The sequence below is a fragment of the Ambystoma mexicanum genome, chromosome 6p, assembly GCF_040938575.1.
Source record: "Ambystoma mexicanum isolate Mex_15411 chromosome 6p, UKY_AmexF1_1, whole genome shotgun sequence".
Lineage (NCBI taxonomy): Eukaryota > Metazoa > Chordata > Amphibia > Caudata > Ambystomatidae > Ambystoma > Ambystoma mexicanum.
The window spans coordinates 1,193,879,003-1,193,899,811 of record NC_090935.1 but is presented as its reverse complement, the minus strand read 5'-3'; the positions used below and the strand labels follow the sequence as shown (position 1 = coordinate 1,193,899,811).

Below are 20,809 nucleotides of genomic sequence, written 5' to 3'. Positions count from 1 at the left end.
GGATCCCCTGGGGAAACTGCCTCGATTTTACTACGCCGATTGACCATCTGGGCACGAAGCACCAACAAGATGGATGCCAGACAGACTGGTTTCGTAAGGGGTGTAGGCACGAATATAAACTTGCCACTGCTCAGACTGTTAAAACTGGAAGCATTAAGATAAAAAACTAAAACATGCATGGTTTTCATAGGCCTTGAACAGGCCTTTGACAGTGTTGTTAGAGGAAAACTGTGGCAAAAGATTTTATCATGGAACTGCCCACCTGATTTAGTGGATGCAACTCGTTCCCTTTGTTCAGGAACTTCATTTCAGGTTAGACTTTCGGGAGCTGGTTCAAGAATTGACACCCTGTGCGGCCTCAAACAAGGATGTCCCTTGGCCCAATCTTGTTCAACCTCTATGTTGGACCTTGGAGTCAGTCAAGAGGCAGTAAGAGCTCATCCACCAATCTTGAATGCTGCAACTGTTCCCTGGATAATTATTGCAGATGACCTTGCCCTTCTTGACATGACTCCGCTTGGTCTGCAAAGAAGACTGAAAGCACTTGAATCTTATATCTTGGAAAATGATTTAAGAATTGTTATGAAGTTACTTGGTAAGTGTAAATAGTTGCTGTCCAGCCATATTGTAGATACCAAATAGCGTTCCATTTAGATGATGTAGGTAAGGTTCTTTGTATAACCTCACATTATGAGCTAGGCTTAAGAATGTTTAAACTTGATATTAGCTTTTACAGTTGATGTGCCCCTGCTTGCAGCAAGGACGTGCTGGGGGTCTGTGCCTGTGTATATTTAAATAAATCTATGAATTCACTTCAAGGCAGTGTCCGGCTTCCTTTCAAAAATCAAGGTTTCAAAATCCCAAATCATGTCCTTTTGTGACCAACACGGAAGCAGAAATGGGACGTTTCCTCTATTCCTGGGGCCTAACAAATTAGAGCAAGTCCACTCAAATATCTCATAATTCAGGTCAACTCTAGCATTAGAGCATATGAATGGGACGTAGCTCTAAGAACAATTGTGCAGAGCTAGGCGCGTCAAGGGCTGATCCTGCACAAGAAGTATGGGAAATTCTCTATGCTTCCGATAGTCACCTTCCATCTACAGAAAATGATGCCACTCCTTACTTATGCAACGGAAACGGCCCTTAATTTAGCTTGGACTATTTGGGATATCTTGGAAGCCACCTTTTGGAGGAAAGTGCTCTGTTTGCCGCATTCTTTTCCAGTAGACTTAATACAGTACGAATTGGCCCTCCAGTCCCTATATTCTAAAGGTGCTGTGGAAATCTTTGGACTTATATCGGAAAACAATTCTAGACTATGATCTTCCACCAGTAGACATTTTGAGATTCAAACAGGCAGGAACACAAAATGGACTGCTCCACTCATGGACAACTAAATGTAGAGGATGGTTCCAATCTCTTGGTTCTTCGACAGAAATCCTGAAGACAAACCCTGTTCAGAACAACAAGAAATACAGTGGAACGACTGGCTAGAAACTAAAGAAAAGAAAGCTCTATACAAATTATCCATCAATTATTTGGTGGAAAGACGCTCAATAAACCAACTACCTCGTTATTTAATGACATTTCCTTGTCCGAGGTTTAGAGATCTTTTCTTGAGACTAAGACTCAACCTCCTTCCCACGAAGGAAGTCTTAGGCCAGCAAAACCAGCTGAAGGGACAATCTGTGACTCGATGATTCTGCGAGAATCCTCCGCAAATTGAAACATCACATCTGTTGATTGAATGTCCAAGCTTGACCACCATGAGAAACAAATATCGAGACAGCCTGTTAGATGCCCTTTCAACATTGGAGGAAGAAAGGGGGAACCTTATCTTATTGGGAGAACATAATAGGATAGTTTTCACCATGTCGTCGTTCTGGGAGGAAATAATTGCCACTTCCAGCATTATAGTATAATCCACAGCTAATCTCTTGTTCTTGTCTCCAACTAACTTTTGAGGGAAAGTGGGAATAGTGTCAATCAGTGTATAACTTGGAGCCCTGACTGATTTATGTAATAGATCTCCTTGGTTCCGAGATGGGAAGTCATACTGTCTGATCTGTTTTTTCTCTTCCGATTGGAATTCTCCTGGTATGAATAAGCCTAGGAAAGAAACCTATCAGACTTTTCAGCATGTTTTATCGTGTTTTTAATTTGGATTCGCAAATAAATGTGGAAAGGTTTGCAATAAACCAAACACTAACATTTTTTTTTAAATGATGTTTGTTGACTCCGTGCTGGTCAATTAATTTGGGAGAATTCCAACACACCCGGTTAAATGTTTTGCTGCCCGAGTCCCAAGAAGCATATCACACTGCTTCCTTGTTAGTTTGCATCATTTATATATTTTTTTCCCCGATTTAACAAAGTTGTTTTTTAAAGAGCTCTTGCCTCTTTTTAAAGTCGAGGTTCAGGTTGCAAGTTGCTGAAAGCGTCAGGAAACATGATGCTCATTAGATTTTGTAAATTTGTTTATCAATGTGACCGCATCAGCCCACAAGGAAGCTGGGGATGCAGTGAAATGTCAAGCATTGTGTTTTCGATTGGCCAGGTACGTTTTCTTCCAGTCGTTTTGAATAAGTAGTGGAGGAGCCTGCAGAGACAATAAGCCCAGTGAGACTCCATAGGTTTCATATTTTTTCCGTGCATTAACTGAACCCGTTTATTAAGGTATTCATTACATCAAGCTCGAACTTGTATAACCAGAGGTATGTCACCAACCTACTTCAGAAACTCCTTTACTGCAACTGAAGTCAAACTTTGGGAACGTGTACATTTAGCGGTCATTACTTGGAATACATGTGTCTTTCAGCCCTTTGGCCTACATAAACGACTTTATTTGCGTTACGTTGTGGGGGTGGAGTGGATCCAATTTCTGGCTGAATGCACACAATACATTTTGGACTGTGTTTTGCTGGATAGCCGCATAATCATGTGAAATAAAATAATTTTCAAAAGCCAGTTAGAAAGGCAGCAATCATCTTCTGTTATGTCACAAAAGGGAGGCAAGAGGAAACCTATGTGTAAACAGCTTAGAATAAATCAGAAGCAAGTGATCAAATAGGAATTCTGTAGCCATTCAGGTTAAAGTAGTTAACATATTGTAGTAAAAGCAAAGGAACAAGACTTCCAGTTTGGTCAATGTCTTTCGGTCAGATTGGTCCATTAGAGGTTGGAGTGCCACTAAAAGCAACACAAGGTGCACGATTGCTTTATTATACCTGTATCACATAGGAGCACAAAATAGAAATAAACTAGGATGAAAAAGCGAATAAATGAAGAAAGGGCCTCCATCGTGCTCTTGGCCTGTATTGGTGTGCTAATCGAATAGAAAAATGGACAGAAATTTGTCGGGCGGATTAAGCACCTAGTTCCGTCAGTCCTATAACAGCAGCACACAGGAATTGAAGGACTGGGATATTGGACATGGTGTCATGTGAATCGTCATCAATTTACCCAAACCTCCCTACAAATTAAAGTTTCAAAACAAGTAGCATGGGAAGATCCATTAAGACAATAGTTGTGCTGCCAGAATCCTGACACAAACTAACAGCTACGTAGGAGCGTACTGCAAACTGTGAGAGGTGTGATGTTTCCCTATTCAAAGACCAGACCCGAGCACTCTTTGTCCAGTTTGCATAATTGTACACCGTATGCATTTTCAGGTTATTTAGCTTTGTACTCTGAGACCACCTACCGGCCCATCGTCATCCTCTCCAGCTCAGCTCAGCTCCTGCACACACCACCACCAGATGTACTGATTTGTGTCACGAGGCACATAAATCAGACTCACCCATTCGTACCACCAGCCTACTGTGAAACCTGATGCAACCATTTATGTCTTCAGTCCTGTAGCACCACCAGAAGCACCCTTTCGTGCCACCGACATCTATTTGTGCCACCAAACATCCCATGTCACCAGGCTCACACATTTTAACAAGGTGTGTGGTAACTCGTATTGCGGTAGGAAGAATACAATGTGCAAAGATTTACATTTAAAATCTGTGATCCGAACAATCTAATTTACAATTATGTGCGTAAAAGGACTTCCCTAAACAAATGCATAACCCTATGCCTACACACTGAACCTATATAAAATTCTATACCAGCCGCCTTACCAAAGGGGTATCTGTGGAACGCTAGCATTAAATACTACATGTTACTGACCTGGAGGGTTGTTAAGAGGTCTCAACATAGAACATGGACTGCACACAGAGCCACTAGAAAAAAAAGCCACAGACCTGTAGCATGGCAAGATAGAAAACATTGTTCACCCAAATCTATCAACCACGGACCTTCCTAATCTGTACTAAAACCCCTAGACTGAAATCCGAAAAGAAAAGCACCAGCAACGGTCGGTGAAAACACACCACACACACAGGTCCAGCAACCATAGAGCCTAACCTAAACATGTTAAACTGAGAACGAACAAGTGCAGTAGGATGAAGCCCAAAATCAAGCAGTGTGGTAAATGTGTGCAGACTGTCCATGCCTAAACACCGGTGCCTCACAAGCACCACCCTAGATGCTCTTTCCTTGCAGCAGCCAACGGGACAGGTAAAGAAAACAGGCTGCAGCCTCTGACAAACAAATGACACATCCTTTGATGATGCCACAAATCCATAGATGGCCCCTTTTTAGCGCTGAACGTGCACATCACAGTACCTTTAATTTGCAGTGCAAACGTCCCAGTTCGCTTTCCGGCTCCTGCCCGCACCCTGTTCACATGTGGATGGGAGCTGGAGCACCAGCCAACACATAAGGGAACCTCATGCCTGCGCCACAGGGTAGTCGGGATACAAACGTGTAACACCTGCAGCCCTATGGGGACATTTCTGCATGAAAAATAGTTCTGCACTTTGTTTCCCCTCCTGAGAGGAACACAGAATACTGCTGCACCTGAACCGATTATGCACACATTGCAGGAATAGATCATTATTTGCAAACTCCTACGTTCCAGTATGTCACCATTTGCGGCTGCCCTGAGAGCAGGGGTCGAAGCACCTGTATGCCGCAACTGCCATATGGCAGCCCTCTTCCACCATGCTCGTAATCCAACGGGCATGCGCTTCCTCCTCCATGCACCCAGCAAGCAGTCTCCAGAGACACTTGGGGCGCCAGCTACACCGGAAAGAGAACTTGGGCAGGAAGGTCAAGTGAAGTGCACATCGGAAACAGTTAGGACACGCAGAGCCACCTGGTGAACAGTAATAGTTCCTTACCACATGGATTCCATATCCCGTTGCCTCAGGAACAATGTCCTTGCTCAGAGAACACATGCTATCCCCACGCGTTCCCAAAGTGTCGGCATGGATTGTGACAACCTAAAAGGTGATACCTCCCTAAACATACCAGCTACTACACTAGATGCTGTACTTTGCTGCACAATGAGGCCATACCGCCTTCCAACGCTGGTTAACACACCAGTCCCCTGCAAACTTTGACCCCCACAAAGATGCAGGGGCCAAATACTTTCAGGCACACAACCCATTCACCTGAGCTGTCAATCATACCCATGCACCAAGAGTCTATCAACATTCACTGATGGCCAGCAGGACTACACAGAGATTCAAACCCTACCAACAACACATCAACAGTAATCAAGTTGAGTGACGTACAGTGGTATGCTGTCCAAACAACCTAGTAGACATAGCTTTTTTGCCGCCTAATCTGGATCTGAAAATTCTCCTTGGTTGAAGTATTTAAGAAAATAACCTATTCAAATAGTTTCTGGACACCAACAAACATGAATATATTTGCTCCCACTTACGCTTCGGCAACATAAAGCTTTCTGGAAATTCACTAATAACATTTTTCTGAATGATACACATTTCCAAAACATAACTCCTTGTTAGTGTTCTTCCAGGTCATTCATTCTGTGGCCTGAAAACTTGGTCAAGTTGACAACAGATTGCTAGGAACAAATGCGTAAACCTGCTGCCAGGTCTCAAACAATTTTGAACATGTTCTTTCTTTAATAAATTCCCTTGTAAAAGCTCTAATTGCAAAGAATGCCCAAAATAGTCAGAGGTTTAGTGAACGCTTTTTGAAAGTAAAAATAAATAGCAGTCTGTGTGGTAACAGAAAAAGTAGGCCACTCTACAGCAATTACTGGAGGGGGAAGAAGGGGAATTCATGGGCAGAGCTGAGCCAGGAGTCAGGGTTGGCTGCAAGAGGCAAGACAAGCCGACAAAAAACACATACCTAGCATCATCCCTTCCCACCTCTGACAACCGATATGGCCCAACGTGATAACACTATTTGCCTGTCATTACACATTTAAGTTAAGAAGCAGAGATAGGATTTAAGCCAACATCTTACACCACTCATCAATGTCTTCTGCTATACACCTTAACAAACTCCCATTCAAATCTACAACCAACAAAACATATTTTAAAAAGGGATCTGTGAGACCACAAAGCCAGGCTCTGTTCTGCATGACTCTTTGCTGGCATCCGTCTCACGGGCAGCAAAGCATCATGTAGAGACATTCAGATGCCATCTGCCCGGGCACGACTTTTTAAAAATAATTGCCGAGGCAAGCAGGTGAGGCTTGGCTTGCCTTTACCAGTAAGTGCCGTGAAGTAAAAGTTGAGCTTGAGACAGCCACGTGGCCTGAGCCAGCTATAGCCCTTCCTGGTTCGCCCACCTTTAAAAGCAATCCAATGCAGATCTTGAAACATACCTGTTCCTTGTTTCTTTTTCAGCAAAGAAGCACACTGAGCATTTGTGGCCATATCCAGAGCAAGTTTCTTTTCATTGTTTCTGAGGTCTGTCCGTGCCCCTTTAAAAAAAGAAATACATGGGCGAAATGTTTACGTTTAGAAGGTCTGAAACTACTGTTCCGATCATTTGTTTCCGACACTACAATTTAATTGCCTCTTTGGTTCTAGATCACAGCACATAGTAGCCACGAACACAGAACTGTCCTGACTTCACACACTATAAAATGTGGTTGTTACTTTTAGTCACCATGCTATTATACTTGGCATGCACACGTGTCCATTCTAGGTTAATCATTAGCCCTTTTTTGTCTAAGTCAACACTCAGGTGTTGCAGTATGCGAAAACTAATAATTTTATCATTTGCAACAATAAGCTTAAATTAAAAAAAACTTTCAGAAATGGCACTGAAATTTAATGTTTTTCTGAGTTTCTTCCAACTAGACATCCCTTCAATTACTATAGTCTGAAAGACAAATTAATGCAAATTATGGGCCCTTCTATTTATTTCCCAGCTGTCACATTTGTAAATTAGGTTATTTCAAATGTTATGTGCAGGGTGACTAGAAGCAGGGGTAGGAATTTGAGAATAGGTTTGCGGGTTCCCTTTCTGTCCATTCTCCTACTGGCAGCAACGCTAAATTGGTTGGTGACAAGGTCGCAGTCCAAGTGTCCGTACCAGCTCAAAGCCAGACCTTTTAGTCCTTCTGCGTACTCACCGCCCCCCCCCCCCTTTAATATGGACCGCACTGAGGAGACTGCAAGTCATGTGACCAGGCCCTGACATCAAGCTGCTCTGCACCCCCCTTTCACACACACCAGTTTTCGCACCTTCCAGGTGGCTTCCAAAGGACTCCAGGAAGACTGCTTTGAGGCTGCTCACGTGACTAGGCCCTTGCACTCAGTTGCTCTGACCACTAGTTGTTGCCCCTTCAAGGTAGCTTCTTATGGACTCCAGGCAGACCTCATTGAGGAAGCTGCTGACCACGTGACCAGACCCTGCAACTCTGTTTCTCCACCCGCCCACCACCTATTTAGACAGTCCTCCTCATCACTGGCATTTTCAACAAAGGACAGCCGAAGACCTGGACATCACCCGTTTGTGTCCGTTTGGCATTTGGCCCCATCAGGCCCAGACCCGCTGTCCTGCATTTCATCTACGAAGTAATTGCAAAGCGCCCAGGGCAGCCTGACAAGATATTGATATTTTATTTCGATCGTGCTTGTACACAAGTGTTCCAGAGCACGACAAGGCAAGGGAGGAGAACAGGGGCGAACAAAACAACGATCTTACTAGGCCCAGTGACATTGAGAACGCACAAGTGCGTGGGAAGGGAGGAGAAGTGGAAAGTGCAGAGCAAAGGAGAAACAGATAAATAATAAATAAATAATAAAGGCACCAAACAGTAGTAGTGCAGCCAGCAAGTGTCAAGTGCTGGGTTTAAGGCGGCAGCAGACAGGGTAGGTCTGATAAGTGGGGGTCAGAGGGACCGTAAGGGTACAGATACAGACCCCAGTGCAAGGGGTGGGCCGCAGGCAGTGCGGGAGGGTGGCAGGGTGAGAAGGTACCTGGGCCTAGAGGACAGAGGGTGGCCAGGTGCACGGTGCCAAGAGAACAGATCAGCAGGGCAGAGGGGGAGCGAAGGCAGAAGCAAAAAGGAAGGTCTTGAGGTGCTTCCGGAACCGGGGATGGTTCTCCTCAAGTTTTAGAGTGGCAGGGAGGCTGTTCCAGAGGGAGGCCCCAGCCGAAGACCGGTCTACCTCCAGCTTGTTTCTTTGAAAAACAACTGACCCCGGGAGACTTAGAGGTAGAGGAGTGAAGAGCTCAAGAGGGGAGGTATTTGCAGAGGGATAGCTGAATGTATTTTGGACCGAGGCCCCAGAAAGTCTTGTGGACAATGCAGAGGGTTTTGAATTTAATCCTTGCATCCACTGGGAGCCAATGGAGATATTTCAGAGCTGGATGGATACGATCCCAGGGCTTGAGGCCAAGGACAAGTCTTGCAGTCCTGTTCTGGATTAGTTGCAGAGAGTAGAGGCAGGTAGATTTAGAAAGAGGCTGTTACAATAGCCCAACCTAGAGAGAACCAGAGCTTTGGAGACCGTGAGCTTCTGGAGGAAGGAGAGGAAAGGTAGAGTACCTCTGAGGAGGTGCAGTAGGAAGTTTGACTTTTTAGAGACATAAGAGATGTGGGCGGAGAAGGAAAGTGTGGCGTCAAAGATGACCCCGAGGTTCTTAGCCTCGCAGGTGGGGGTAGGTAGGAGGCCGGCCAGAGAGTGAGGGGAAAGGATGGTGAAGGTGTGCCGATGAAGAGGATCTCCGTCTCTCATTTGCGGCACACCAATCTTGAATGGCAGTTAGGCAATCAAAAATGGGAGAGGAGGTGGCTGAGGGCAGCCCGAAAAGGAGTTGAGTGTCGTCAGCATTAGCACTGGAAATTTGAGCAGAAAAGGGCAATGCAGTGGGCGAGATTTGCCAGGTATTGGTTGAAAAGCCAGGGCGAAAGATTAGACCCCTGGGGAACACCACAGGTAGAGAGGAAGATAGATGATAGGAAGGGCCCAAGTTGGACCTGGCAGGGTCATTCAGAGAGGAAAGAGGTCAGCCAGGCCAGAGCCTGATCAGTGATACCCAGGTTATCACGGACACGTTTGAGCCGGATGGTATGGTTGACCATGTCAAAGGCAGAAGAGAGATTGAGTAGGATGAGGACAGAGGGAATGTTAGAGTCAAGGTTGGAGAGCAGATCTTCACGGATGTTCAGAAGAGCAGTTTCCGTGATACCCTAGCAAACCTCATCAATATCACCCTTACACTCCAAACGGAAACGCCCCCTCATGCTAATCAATGCTCGCTTAGCAGTTGCTTAAGCCGCAGAGTTCCCTGACCTTCTCTCATACAACCTTGATGCCCTCTAAGTCACTGAAACATGGTTTACCCCCTCCCCCCCAGGTTTTCAATGTACCCCTCCCCCAGGCTACTGCATCAAAACATTCAGACTAGCCAGGAAGGGCAGGTGGCGGAGTAGCAATCATCCACAGGAGCGATGGGCCATGCTCCATCATCCCTTCACTCATAACAAGCTCATTTGAATCACTTGCCTGCAGGTTCCCTATATGTCATAAGGAATCCATCACCTTTCACCTCATCTACAGACCACTTCACAGGAGCGACTTGTTCACTGTTGACATGTTATGTTATTGAGCATTTGTATAGCGTCTTTTCACACTGGTATGATTCCAAAGTGCTGTGGGGTTGAACGCCCTCAGTGACCATAGTCCATGTCAGCGGAGAGAGTAGTGTAGTAAACACTGCTTGGGTGCACTCGGTATGTGTGCAGCCAGGGCAGATTAAGTGGTGTGTAGATGCATTTTTGCTGCTAGGTGTGGTGCGATGGTTGTCTGAGATCAGTGGAATGTGTGCAGCAAGGCCATTTGGACTTGGGTAGCTGCATTCTGGCGGTGGTGGAGTTTGTGAATGAGATCATGTGAGCAGCTAGACTGATTTTCGTGGGGTATAGCTGCGTTCTATTGTTTTTTGGGGCAGAGGAGAGAGTTAGCATATTGGTGGGTTTGAGTGTCTGTGGATTGGAGGCATACCCTGTTCCTGATGATCATCGAGTGCCTGTCGAAGGGATAGTAGCGCCCATTGGGGTTTGGGCCTAATATGCTAAGGTCATCCCTTTGTCTTCTTGGGTCTGCAATTGCTTCTCCAACTTGCTCTCCTCTGCCAAACTAGTAAACACTAATAATGTATTTCCCTTAGTGTCCCAGAGTTACAACCACATTCGAAACACTTTTTGCACTTACTGGATCCATGGAGCTAAAGCAAATTGAGCTCTTCCCCACTCAAAGGCAAAACCCTAATCGTAGTCTTTATAACATCCCCCTCATCACCTATGCAGTCCCTATCCTACTCAACTGGTCTGACCATGCCACCATCCCATTGTCGATCACCCACTCAACCACGGCCCACAAAGGCCAGGCTAAACGCCCCCTCACTCAGCACCGCTCATTCAAAACCTTCCAAGTCAATGAGCTAGAAGCAAACTTAACAGAGTTCCCCACCACAGGGAATGCCTCGTCCCTCCTAGAATTATTCAAAAACTCAGCTATGAATGTGGTGATCACTCATGCCAACTAAAAACCACTCGAGTTAAGACCAAACAATCTGCCCCTTGGTACACCCCCAAGCTTGCCTTGAACAAATGCTCAATCAGAGCCTGGAGAAACGGTGGCACAAACCACAATCATGTAGAGCTCACCAACCCCCAATCTCCCTGCGCCAATTGTAGGATTCCTATTACCCAAGTCAAAGCTGCTTAATTCTCTACCACCATTGCGGCAGTCTCTAATAAAGCCCTCTTTGAAGAAGTAAAGCATTGTAGCAAACATTATCCGACCCAGAGCTGCAAGCAACTCAGGACAAATGAAACAGAATCAGCAACTATTTCAACACTGCCCCTCTGGACTGAATTCGGTCTTCTCTCTGCCCCAGACCTCCTAAAAACAATTGCCTCTCTCAAGTCTACTTCATACTGCGATATCATCATCCCGGCATCCATCATTAAACAATTAAGGTGCCTGCCGCTCAATGCACTACTCAGCAACATTAATGCCTCCCTCACAGAAGGGTCATTCCCAGACACCCTCAAGACTGGTCTGATACAACCTCTTTTGAAAAAAAGAACCCTAGGCTGTCCCGATAAACAGGTTGCATTTTAACCTTCTTCCAGTCTCCTGTGGAGTTCCCCAGAGCTCAATACGCTCACTGACCCGTTTGAACCTTTCAATAGAGCATCTGGGTCACTAAACAAAGGTCCCGATATCGCCATACACCAATATGCGGATGATACTCAGTTGTACATGAGAATAAAAAACTCACAGGCCATCAGTCGTCTCTGCAATTACCTAGCCATCATCCAGTCCTGCATGTCGGCCGACTACCTCAAATGCAACCCTACCAATACCAAATGTGTTTGCATCAGTCCCCCCACTAACTAACAACTTGTCGAACTATGGCTCAATTATGGAAATATGATCTAATCACTCCCCAGGACAGGATTATGTTCAAGGCTGCATGTGTCATCTACAAAGCACGTGTTAAACTCCACATAGCTGGCGGCATATGCCCCTTATGCAGCAAATCGTCCAACCGGCTCAAATCACAACTAGTTCACTAAGAGAGCACCCACAAACAATCCTCCTTTTGTCATGCACCCACCCTCTGTAACTCAAACCCAACTCAGAATGCCCCTACAATTAGCCAGTTTCGCAAACCTTTTAAAACATTGCTTTTTCAACAGCACCGGACCATGGACTAATCCCAATGGAGGCACAAAACCCAACTCAGTACAGTACTGCGCTGCTGTTAAAAGATGCCAGTCCAGGCGCTGGCTACCCAAACCTTGTACAGCGGTCTGCTGCTCTTGAGCTAGGACTGCACTTTAAACAATAAAATAAAAATACTGTCTGTGATGTTCAGAATTGGTCTGCTCTATGGTTGGGTGGGTGTGCACTTCTAATCGAGTCAGTCTACTGTGCAGTGTTCCACAACAATGCACAGTATATCGACCATCAATAACTGCACCCCGTGTCCCCCCCGGCATCAAAACTAAATCCACACCCAATCTGGGGCTGCATGCACTTCCAGTCCTTCCCCCTTTGCAGCTACCATGACACAGTGTCTAAGGAAGGGTGGATAACAGTCTGGTGCGTTACTATTCTTATGGCTGCGAGCCATTAAGTCTCCCATGCTTTCTTGGTCTCTTGCTCCATAGTTCCTTCTATCCTGCTGGATATTTGTTGGTTTCCTTCCTCCTGTTCATCCTCGACACTCACCATCTGCAGCATCTCTATAGTAGCAAGAGGTCTGCATCAATCCCCACCATTAGCCACATTATTCCCCAAAAAAACTGTCGAGTCAAGTGTTGCTTATCTGCTTCACATAGTTTTTGCCTACAGCCATTTTCCTCAAAGAAGCTAGTGTTCCATCTCTGCGGCCTCAGAGCAAAGGCCTCTTGCATTTTGAAGTTGCCAAAGTGGCTCCAGTGATTTGGGGAGAGGGGAGAAAGTGGCGGTCAGTGTCACCATCTTGGTTCTTAACACCAAGACGAACTAACCCTAATGTCTTCAGATGGTTTGTTTTGGAATTCTGTAGCCGTACTCCAGGTTCCTTTAGAGTGGTGCTCTTGCTAGGTATAGCACGCACGTCTGGTTTGTGAAGTAAGAGCCATTAAATCCTCATTTTGGGTAAAAGCAGATCCCTTGATTAAAGAAAAAAGCACTACGTTGGAGATTATAGATGATGTCAAACTGAAAGTGGAGAATAATAATGATCTCTATCGTGGGAGAAATTGACCATCTTTTCACAACTTCACACTTGCTCTCCTAGAATAAATTACTTATTCAAATGGGGTCCACAAATAATAACATTTTGGGACTGTACAAGGTCAATGAATCTGAAAAACGAAAACCCTTTTCCTGAGGAAGGGCATTAATCATTTTGCCAAATATAGGTCAATAACTTGATATCTAGGAACTTCTTTTCAGTCTTGAACTTACATTTTATAGTCACTGCTCAACTGGTATGAAGCCCTTTTTACTTCTATTTGCATATGTTGTCTGGAGCTCTGGTGACCATAATCCTTTATTTTCAAATACCAAGTATATTATAGATGATACTATGTGTTGTGGCAAAAGCATAACACACAATTAACTTTCGTTTTTGTACATCCCTTCAGTCACTCTTCTATATTAGCACATGGAGATCATTATCAGCCATTCAGGATAGAGTGCAGTTAACTACTGGTATTGACTGTATTCTGAACATTCTGTCTTTAGAAGCAGACAGGGAAACAACAAAGCAATTTCCAGGGAAGATTCTTTCAACAAGGCACTTCCTCCCTGGCAGGATCCTTTTTTGCCGCAGCAGGCTAGTTAACACATGCAAGTGAAAGCTGAAGCTTTGGAAAATGCTTTATTTTCTTATAGGGAAAACATTTACATGACACCCAATGCATGCTCATGTTAAACCTGTCCCAGTTCAACAAAGTTGCAGTTAAAATGCTCAATTTACGAAGACAATCGTGTTATTTAAATACTGCAAAATACAATCACTTTTAATGTACTAACTAGTTTGTCTAGTTATGTTAGTCGGAATTAAATTAACTTTTTTTACTTCACCACCAAACCTCCCCCAGTCTATAAGGCTACTTTACGCTGTGATCTCTACAGGATATAACTGGATATCTGTTGTCAGGTTTGAATAACGCTGGATACAAGTGTAAAGATGTTCTGGAGACCACTGAGCTGGTTATTCAGGGGGCAGGTGCCAACCTGAGCTTGTGGTCGTTGGGTCGGTGGGCAGTATGGGGAGCATCCCCTGGTTACCCTCCCACTGTCCCGAACACATGATAGGAGATCAGTGCAGCACCTAATTTTGCAGGCCATTCCTGGGGTCCCTGGCCTTCTTCTGCCCCTCAATCAAATAGGGTAGGCCAGTCCTGAAAGTTTGACCCTTCCCAAAGACCTACAGAGATCATGCAAGGGAGTTATGAAGCACCCCCTTCCTAGCTAAGAGGACCCATGACCCAGACCTTAAGCCTAAAGGTTGGAAAATACTTCTGTTTCTTTAACTGGACTTAACAATATTCACCAAATGTTAGTAGTGAAGTTTAGAATACAGTTATTAGGAAAGTAATTTCATCACGTGATAAACGCACAGGGAATCACGGAGTACTGTGGATACACTGCTGCAGGTTCACTGCTTTTTCACCACAGATTGTATCAGGAAGGAAATGAAGACACAGCAGCAGTGCCTCCCAGCAGAGGGGTCTCGCGCCAGGGTTACGATGTTGCAATCACACCATCTGTGCATCGTTCTCTCAGAAACTAAAGTTCAAACAGCTTTCACTGTGTTTTTCTATCATTCAGTCCATATACTAGAGGAACAAGCGTCCTAGGCTTAACACCGACGACACCATAGAGTTAACAAGTGGAGAGTAAATTCCAACATGGCAGATAGGCCAGACACAGGCTTGTTCCAGTCCCCTCACCAGCACTGACTGTACTACTAAACTGCAACCAATCACAGCTCTGTCCCAATTATAGACCACAGCTTCAGACCATCACTAAGAATCCCATCCAGGGTGGGGAGGAAAGAGTATACAACGCAATGTCCTCAAAAAGCAAATGCAGATTACAGAAGCAGGAGGCTCAAGATTGGTGGCGGCTGGTGACTGCAGAGAACTGGAGAGAGCATAGAGTGGCGAGATGGAGGATATGGATGCAATGGAGAGCCGCAAGAGGTGGCAAGAGCTACGGGGTGCGGGAGGTGGTGGCGGCATCAGAAGGAGAATGGGAGCAGGGGAGTTGGTGGGAGTGGATGGTGAAAGATGTAGTGGTAACATTAGAAAGGGAGAGATCGGAGGATGAGGTGGTAATACCAGAGTTTCCAGCAGGAGGTGTTAACAATTTGAGAGGAGAGGGGGTAAAAACAAAAGGAGAGAAGTTAGTAACATTGAGGCCAGTAGCGACAGCGGAAGTGGTAGCATCAGGTGAGGAGGAGACAGACGCAACTGGTGAAGGTGATAGACAAGGTGTTACAGAGCAGGTGGACAAGTTATCATTGATGGGAGAAGCACATACCCTGGAAGGTGCAACATCAAAAGATGAAGGGGGATTGGAGGTGGTAGCAGCAGGTGGAGATGGTGGCAAAGGCCAGGTGGTAGACATAAGGGAAGGATAACGTAAAATGAGGAGGTGAAGAGAGCACAGAAAAGTAGGACGAAGAACAAGCTGCTACGAAGAGACCAAAGAGATTGTGGTGAGCAGCCTTGCAGACAGAGAAACTATGAGGGTTCAAGCGAGCCCCATCTGCCCTTGGGAGGACTAAACAGTGGGAGGAAGAACAAACGATGCTGAGCACCAGAGGAGAAGGGGGCGAATAAACCACTTTGCACTTAGAAAGACTGGAATTGAAAGACCGAGGGCCATGAATTCCTGAGGGAACTGTAGAGATGTCTCTGTGGAGGAAATATCCCATCTGCATCAAGGAGAGAAACCATCTAAAACGCTTTGTTTCTTTGAGAAAATGCTACTTCTTTTTGTTGACACCTTTTTTGTCACAATCCCCCAAAAAGAAGCTGTTTTCAAACACAGTCTTTGCAGGTTCTTGGTCGTATTCTATCCCTGCGACATACTCGGGAGGGTGAAGGAGGCGGGCAGGCCAGATTATTAACATTCCAGATACGGTCATCCTCTGCTACAACAGCTCCTATGCTGCAGTTTCTCCCACAAAATGCTGAGGTCAGAGTAAGATTCAACCAACATATGAATGTCTTTCTCTTCTCAGGGGCTACAGTGTCTAGATTCTTATTCAGAATGCATTACGTTTTAAGGTCAGAATCTAGGCAGAAAGTTATTTTAAATTTACAATAAAAATAATTAGATCATAATTCCATTGGTACTAGCACTCTTCCTATAAAGTACAATCAGTGCCATTTTAACGCATTCATAGCACAGATCTGGGGATGGGGAGGAACCGCTACCACCACTTCTATCAGTTTAGATGCTGATTCTTGTTAATGGCGCCTGCCATGTCTTGTACAAAGCAGGCAGCATTAACTATTTTTCAAAGGAGTGTAAAAATGCACGGAAACTCAGTGCTGCCAAGGTTTACATGCAACACCTAAAACAAACATTTTAAAATTGTAATAGAGATTTTCATCCAAGCACTGGTGGACCAGCAAAACAAAGAAAGGAAGTTCTGCAAGATCCGTTTGCAAGACCCCAGTTGTTGTCGCTTGTTGGGCATGTTAGTTGTAGCATAGAAAAAAGGCAAGCTTTTCATGAAGGTTCTTGCAGACAGACGACTGAGAAAGAAAAAACTCAATTCTATTACCTGTTCAGGTAGTGTTTGCCAGTTAGCTGGAACTATTCAACAAGGCTGGTTACTGATGCTATTGGCAATGAAATGAACAAGTTACTTACCTTTTCTGGTAACATTCTTTCAATGGGATGTTCCTCCGACATATTCCACATCTATGATAGGTAATGACCACAGCTGTGCTGCTTCAGAATTTTTTTTGGCGTAGGCGTCCTGTGTCTATGACGTTAATATGTTGTCACTCGAGGGTCGACGTCACCAGATGTTACATATAGGACACACAGCGCCCGTAGACTCAGTTGTAGTTTTTTCCCAGAACGTGTGGTACCAATCTCCTGCCAGTATGACTGCAGAAAGCCTTGCGGAAACGTAAGCTGCAATCGCATAAGAAATTCTGTAAAGGGGCAGGCTGGGAGGGTTCGATGTGGAATACGTTGGAGGAACATCCCATCCAAAGAACATTACCAGATAAGGTAAGGTAAGTAACTTGTTCTTCGAGGGGATTGTGTCCTCCGACTTAGTCCACATCTATGACAGACTCCCAAAGCAGTACCAACGTATGGAGGTGGGAAAAGAATTTACAATTTCATAAATTTAGCTGAATAGAGGACTGCCTTACCAAAGGCCAAATCCTGCCCATGGATAGATTCCAAGGAATGTTGTCTCACAAAAGTATGCACAGAGGCCGATGTGGCTGCTTCGCAAATATTGCGAAACGTAACACCGCTCTGTAGGGCAGTGGAGGAAGCCATACCCTTAGTAAAGTGAGCCTGTAAGCCTACTGGAGGGTCCTTTCCCGCCAACCGGTAACACTCGGAGCGTCAAAATGATCCCTCTGGACAAGGTCTGCTTGGAAACAGCCTGACCTAAACGCCTTGCAGCATAACCAACAAAGAGCTAATCATCCACTCTGACCCGGGACATCCGTGAGAGATAGAAACTCAAAGCTCTCCTATGATCTAACCTATGGAGCCTCTCCTCTTCCTTACCAGGATGTGGAGGAGGATAAAATGCCGGAAGAATTACCTTCTGGCCCAAATGGAATTCCAACACAACCTTCGGAAGAAAAGAAGGCCGTACCCTAAGGACAACCCTGTCCTTATGGAGCACAGTGAAGGGTGGTTTGGCGGAAAGTGCCTGCAACTGACTCTGTGCGTGCGGAAGTAACCGCAACTAAAAATACAGTTTTAAAGGACAACAGTCGCAACAGACAAGAATATAAGGGTTCAAACGGAGCTCCCATTAGGAACTTCAAAACTAAATTCAAATCCCATCCCGGCACCTGGAAGCCCTTTTAGAAACTGAGAAATCAAAGGGATCTTAAAATAAGAACATTCCTCAGACGAGCGCTTAAATATGGACAGCAACGCCAGTTAACCCTTAATGGTACCCACTTGTGGGCTAAAGAAAGCAAAAAAGACAAGACCAATGAATGGAACATTGGAAAGGATCCACATTCTGTACCCTGCACCAGTCGCAGAACTTTCCAACGGTACCAGGATTTCGTTGCGGGCCTTCTGGCCGAAAGCAACACCTCCATCACATCTTCGGGGAGGTCCCAATCTTTATACCTCAACCTTTCAGATACCAAGCATGAAGGCTGAGGGACTTGACCTCTGGATGGAGAACCCAAACCCCTACTGTGAGAGCAGATCGTCTCGGTAGGGAAGACGGCGTGGAGGGCGGTGTTCAGTCATAATATCTAGAAAAAAAATGTCAAAAGACAATAATTTCGAACAAATTATGTCGAAAAAAAAATCGAATTCTTTATTTTTTTATTTATATATTTTTTGGGGGGTTTCGTGAGCAAAAAAAAAAAAAAGGTACAAAAAAAAAAAACAGTGTGTTGGGAGGGGAACCCCCCCCCCCTTTTCGAATAAAAAAACAGTGAAAAAGAAATTCGATTTTTGTTTTTCGACATTTTTTCGAAATTATGACTTTCAACATTTTTGTATTCCATATCACTATAAACCGTGGAGGGCAGATGGACATGTCGAGAAGGTCCGGGTATCACACTCTCCTGGCCCATGCTGGTGCAATGAGGATCATCCAGGAACCGAACCTCCGCAACACCTGCGGATTGACGGGACTGGAGGAAATGCGTACAGCAGTGGGAAGGACCACTCCATCACAAACGCGTCCCCCAAGGCTTCTCTTGGAGGAAATTCCTCCGAGCAGAATCTTTCGCACTTCTGGTTGACACTGGTGGCGAAGAGATCCATTTGTGGGGTTCCCCAAAGGGCGAAGATCTCCAAAAGAACTTCCTGAGCCAGGTCACACTCGTGAGAGACCGTGCTCTGCCTGCTCAGAGTGTCCGCGGCCACGTTTTCGTCTCTGGCCAGATGAACAGCAGAGATCGAAATTTCCTGCTGAATTGCCCAGAACCAAAGCTGCATCACCTCCCTGCACAGCGGGAGTGAGCCTGCACCCCCTTTTTTGTTGAGATAGTGCATGGCCACTGTATTGTCCGTCATAATCAGGACAGTCTTCCCCAGCACAGACGGCAGAAAAGCCTTCAGGGCAAGCCTGACAGCCCTCAGCTCTAACAAATTGATGTAGAGTCTGGACTCCGACAGAGACCAACGGCCGCTGGCGGTCAACGCATTGGCATGAGCTCCCCAACCTGTGAGGGATGCGTCCGTCACGATCGTCACCTCCGGCCATGGTTGCCAAAATGGAGCACCCTTCATCAGATTGCCTTCGACAGCCCACCACAGAAGATCCTGGGCGACCGAGGGTGGAATCTGAACGGGATCCGACATCCTGCCGGAGAACTGCGACCACTGCATCTTGAGAGCCCACTGCAGGGATCTCATCTGCAGCCTGGCCTCTGGCACCAGGAAAATGCAGGATGCCACGAGGCGGACCAACCTCAAGAACCCGAACGCCGGGAAACTCTGGCCACATTTCAATTTGTCCACCATTTGCAGAATGCGATGAGCCCTCACCTGGGGAGGCGAACACAACCCCAGGGAAGTGTAGAGTACTGCTCCGATGTATTGGAGCCGCTGGGTAGGTGTCAAAAGAGACTTCTTTAACTTGAGGAAGAAGCCCAGCCTGTGAAGGGAGTGGCAGGTGACTGACAGATGATCAAGAGCTTGCTCGGGAGAACGTGCCCTGATCAACTAATCGTTCAGGTAGGGGTAGATGTGAATCCCCCCCTTTCCGGAGATACGCTACCACCACCACCATCAGCTTGGTGAAGACCCTCGGGGCGGGGGTCAAACCGAACGGCAGGAACTGAAAGTGAAAATGCGAGTCGGCAACCGCGAACCTCAGGTACTTCCTGTGCTGTGGATGAATTGGCACATGAAAGTAAGCATCCTTGAGGTCGAGAGACACCAACCAATCCTGAAGTTGGAGGGCCTGGAGGACTTGAGAAAGAGTTACCATCTTGAATTTGTCCTTTCTGAGGAGCTTGTTCAGCCCACGCAAGTCCATGATGGGTCTCAAATCCCCAGTCTTTTTTCGGGATCAATAAATAAAGGGGAATACCATCACTTGTTCCTCTCCGCTACAGGCACCAGTTCTATGGCGCCTTTCTCCAGCAGGGATAGGATTTCCTGCGCAAGGAGCGGATCCGGAGTCTTCAAAGAGAGCTTCCCGGGTGGATTGCCGTTAGGCCTCTGCCGAAAGGGGAGACAGTAGCCGTGGGTTATGATCTCCAGGACCAACACATCTGAAGTAATGGCACCCCATTCTCCAAGATGCTGACATGGCCCCATGACTGAGCGGACACGGCTGCGGCAGTGCCTGAGGGCAAAGAGGCAACTGCCTGAGCGGCTTTGGCATCTTGAGTACATTTCTTTCCACCTCTGGTACTCCTACGGTGGCCCCTTTGACTGGCAGCTTCTCTCGATCTACCAAAGGAAGAGTAGTAAAAAAAGGAACCTCCCCCCATTGCTGTCCCCTAGGACGAAAAGGCGGAAGTTGACGTACTGCAGCACCCAAAGACTTTGCTGCAGCTTTGGAGGTCTGCAACCTCTCAAGGCTCTCGGTAGCCTTGCTGCCAAATAGATGGACACCATCAAAGGCCATGTTGAGAAGCTGGGATCGCACATTAGGAGCAAACCCCGACTTCCGCAGCCACGCAAATCTGCGTATCACAATGCTCGCAGCCATGGACCGACTGACACAGTCTGCCGTGTCCAAACCCGACTGAACGGCTTCACACATGGCATCCTTGCCG

At 46.0% G+C, this 20,809-nt stretch overlaps 1 protein-coding gene across 1 annotated transcript in view; it reads right to left on the bottom strand.

Moving 5' to 3' along the window:
- The window catches only part of OSTF1 (osteoclast stimulating factor 1), a 175,236-nt gene that overhangs the window by 3,612 nt on the left and 150,815 nt on the right, over positions 1–20,809 (bottom strand). Inside the window, exon 9 of the mRNA XM_069625839.1 lies at positions 6,695–6,793. Coding sequence (XP_069481940.1) covers positions 6,695–6,793 — 99 coding nt within the window. The remainder of the gene's footprint in view (positions 1–6,694; positions 6,794–20,809) is intronic.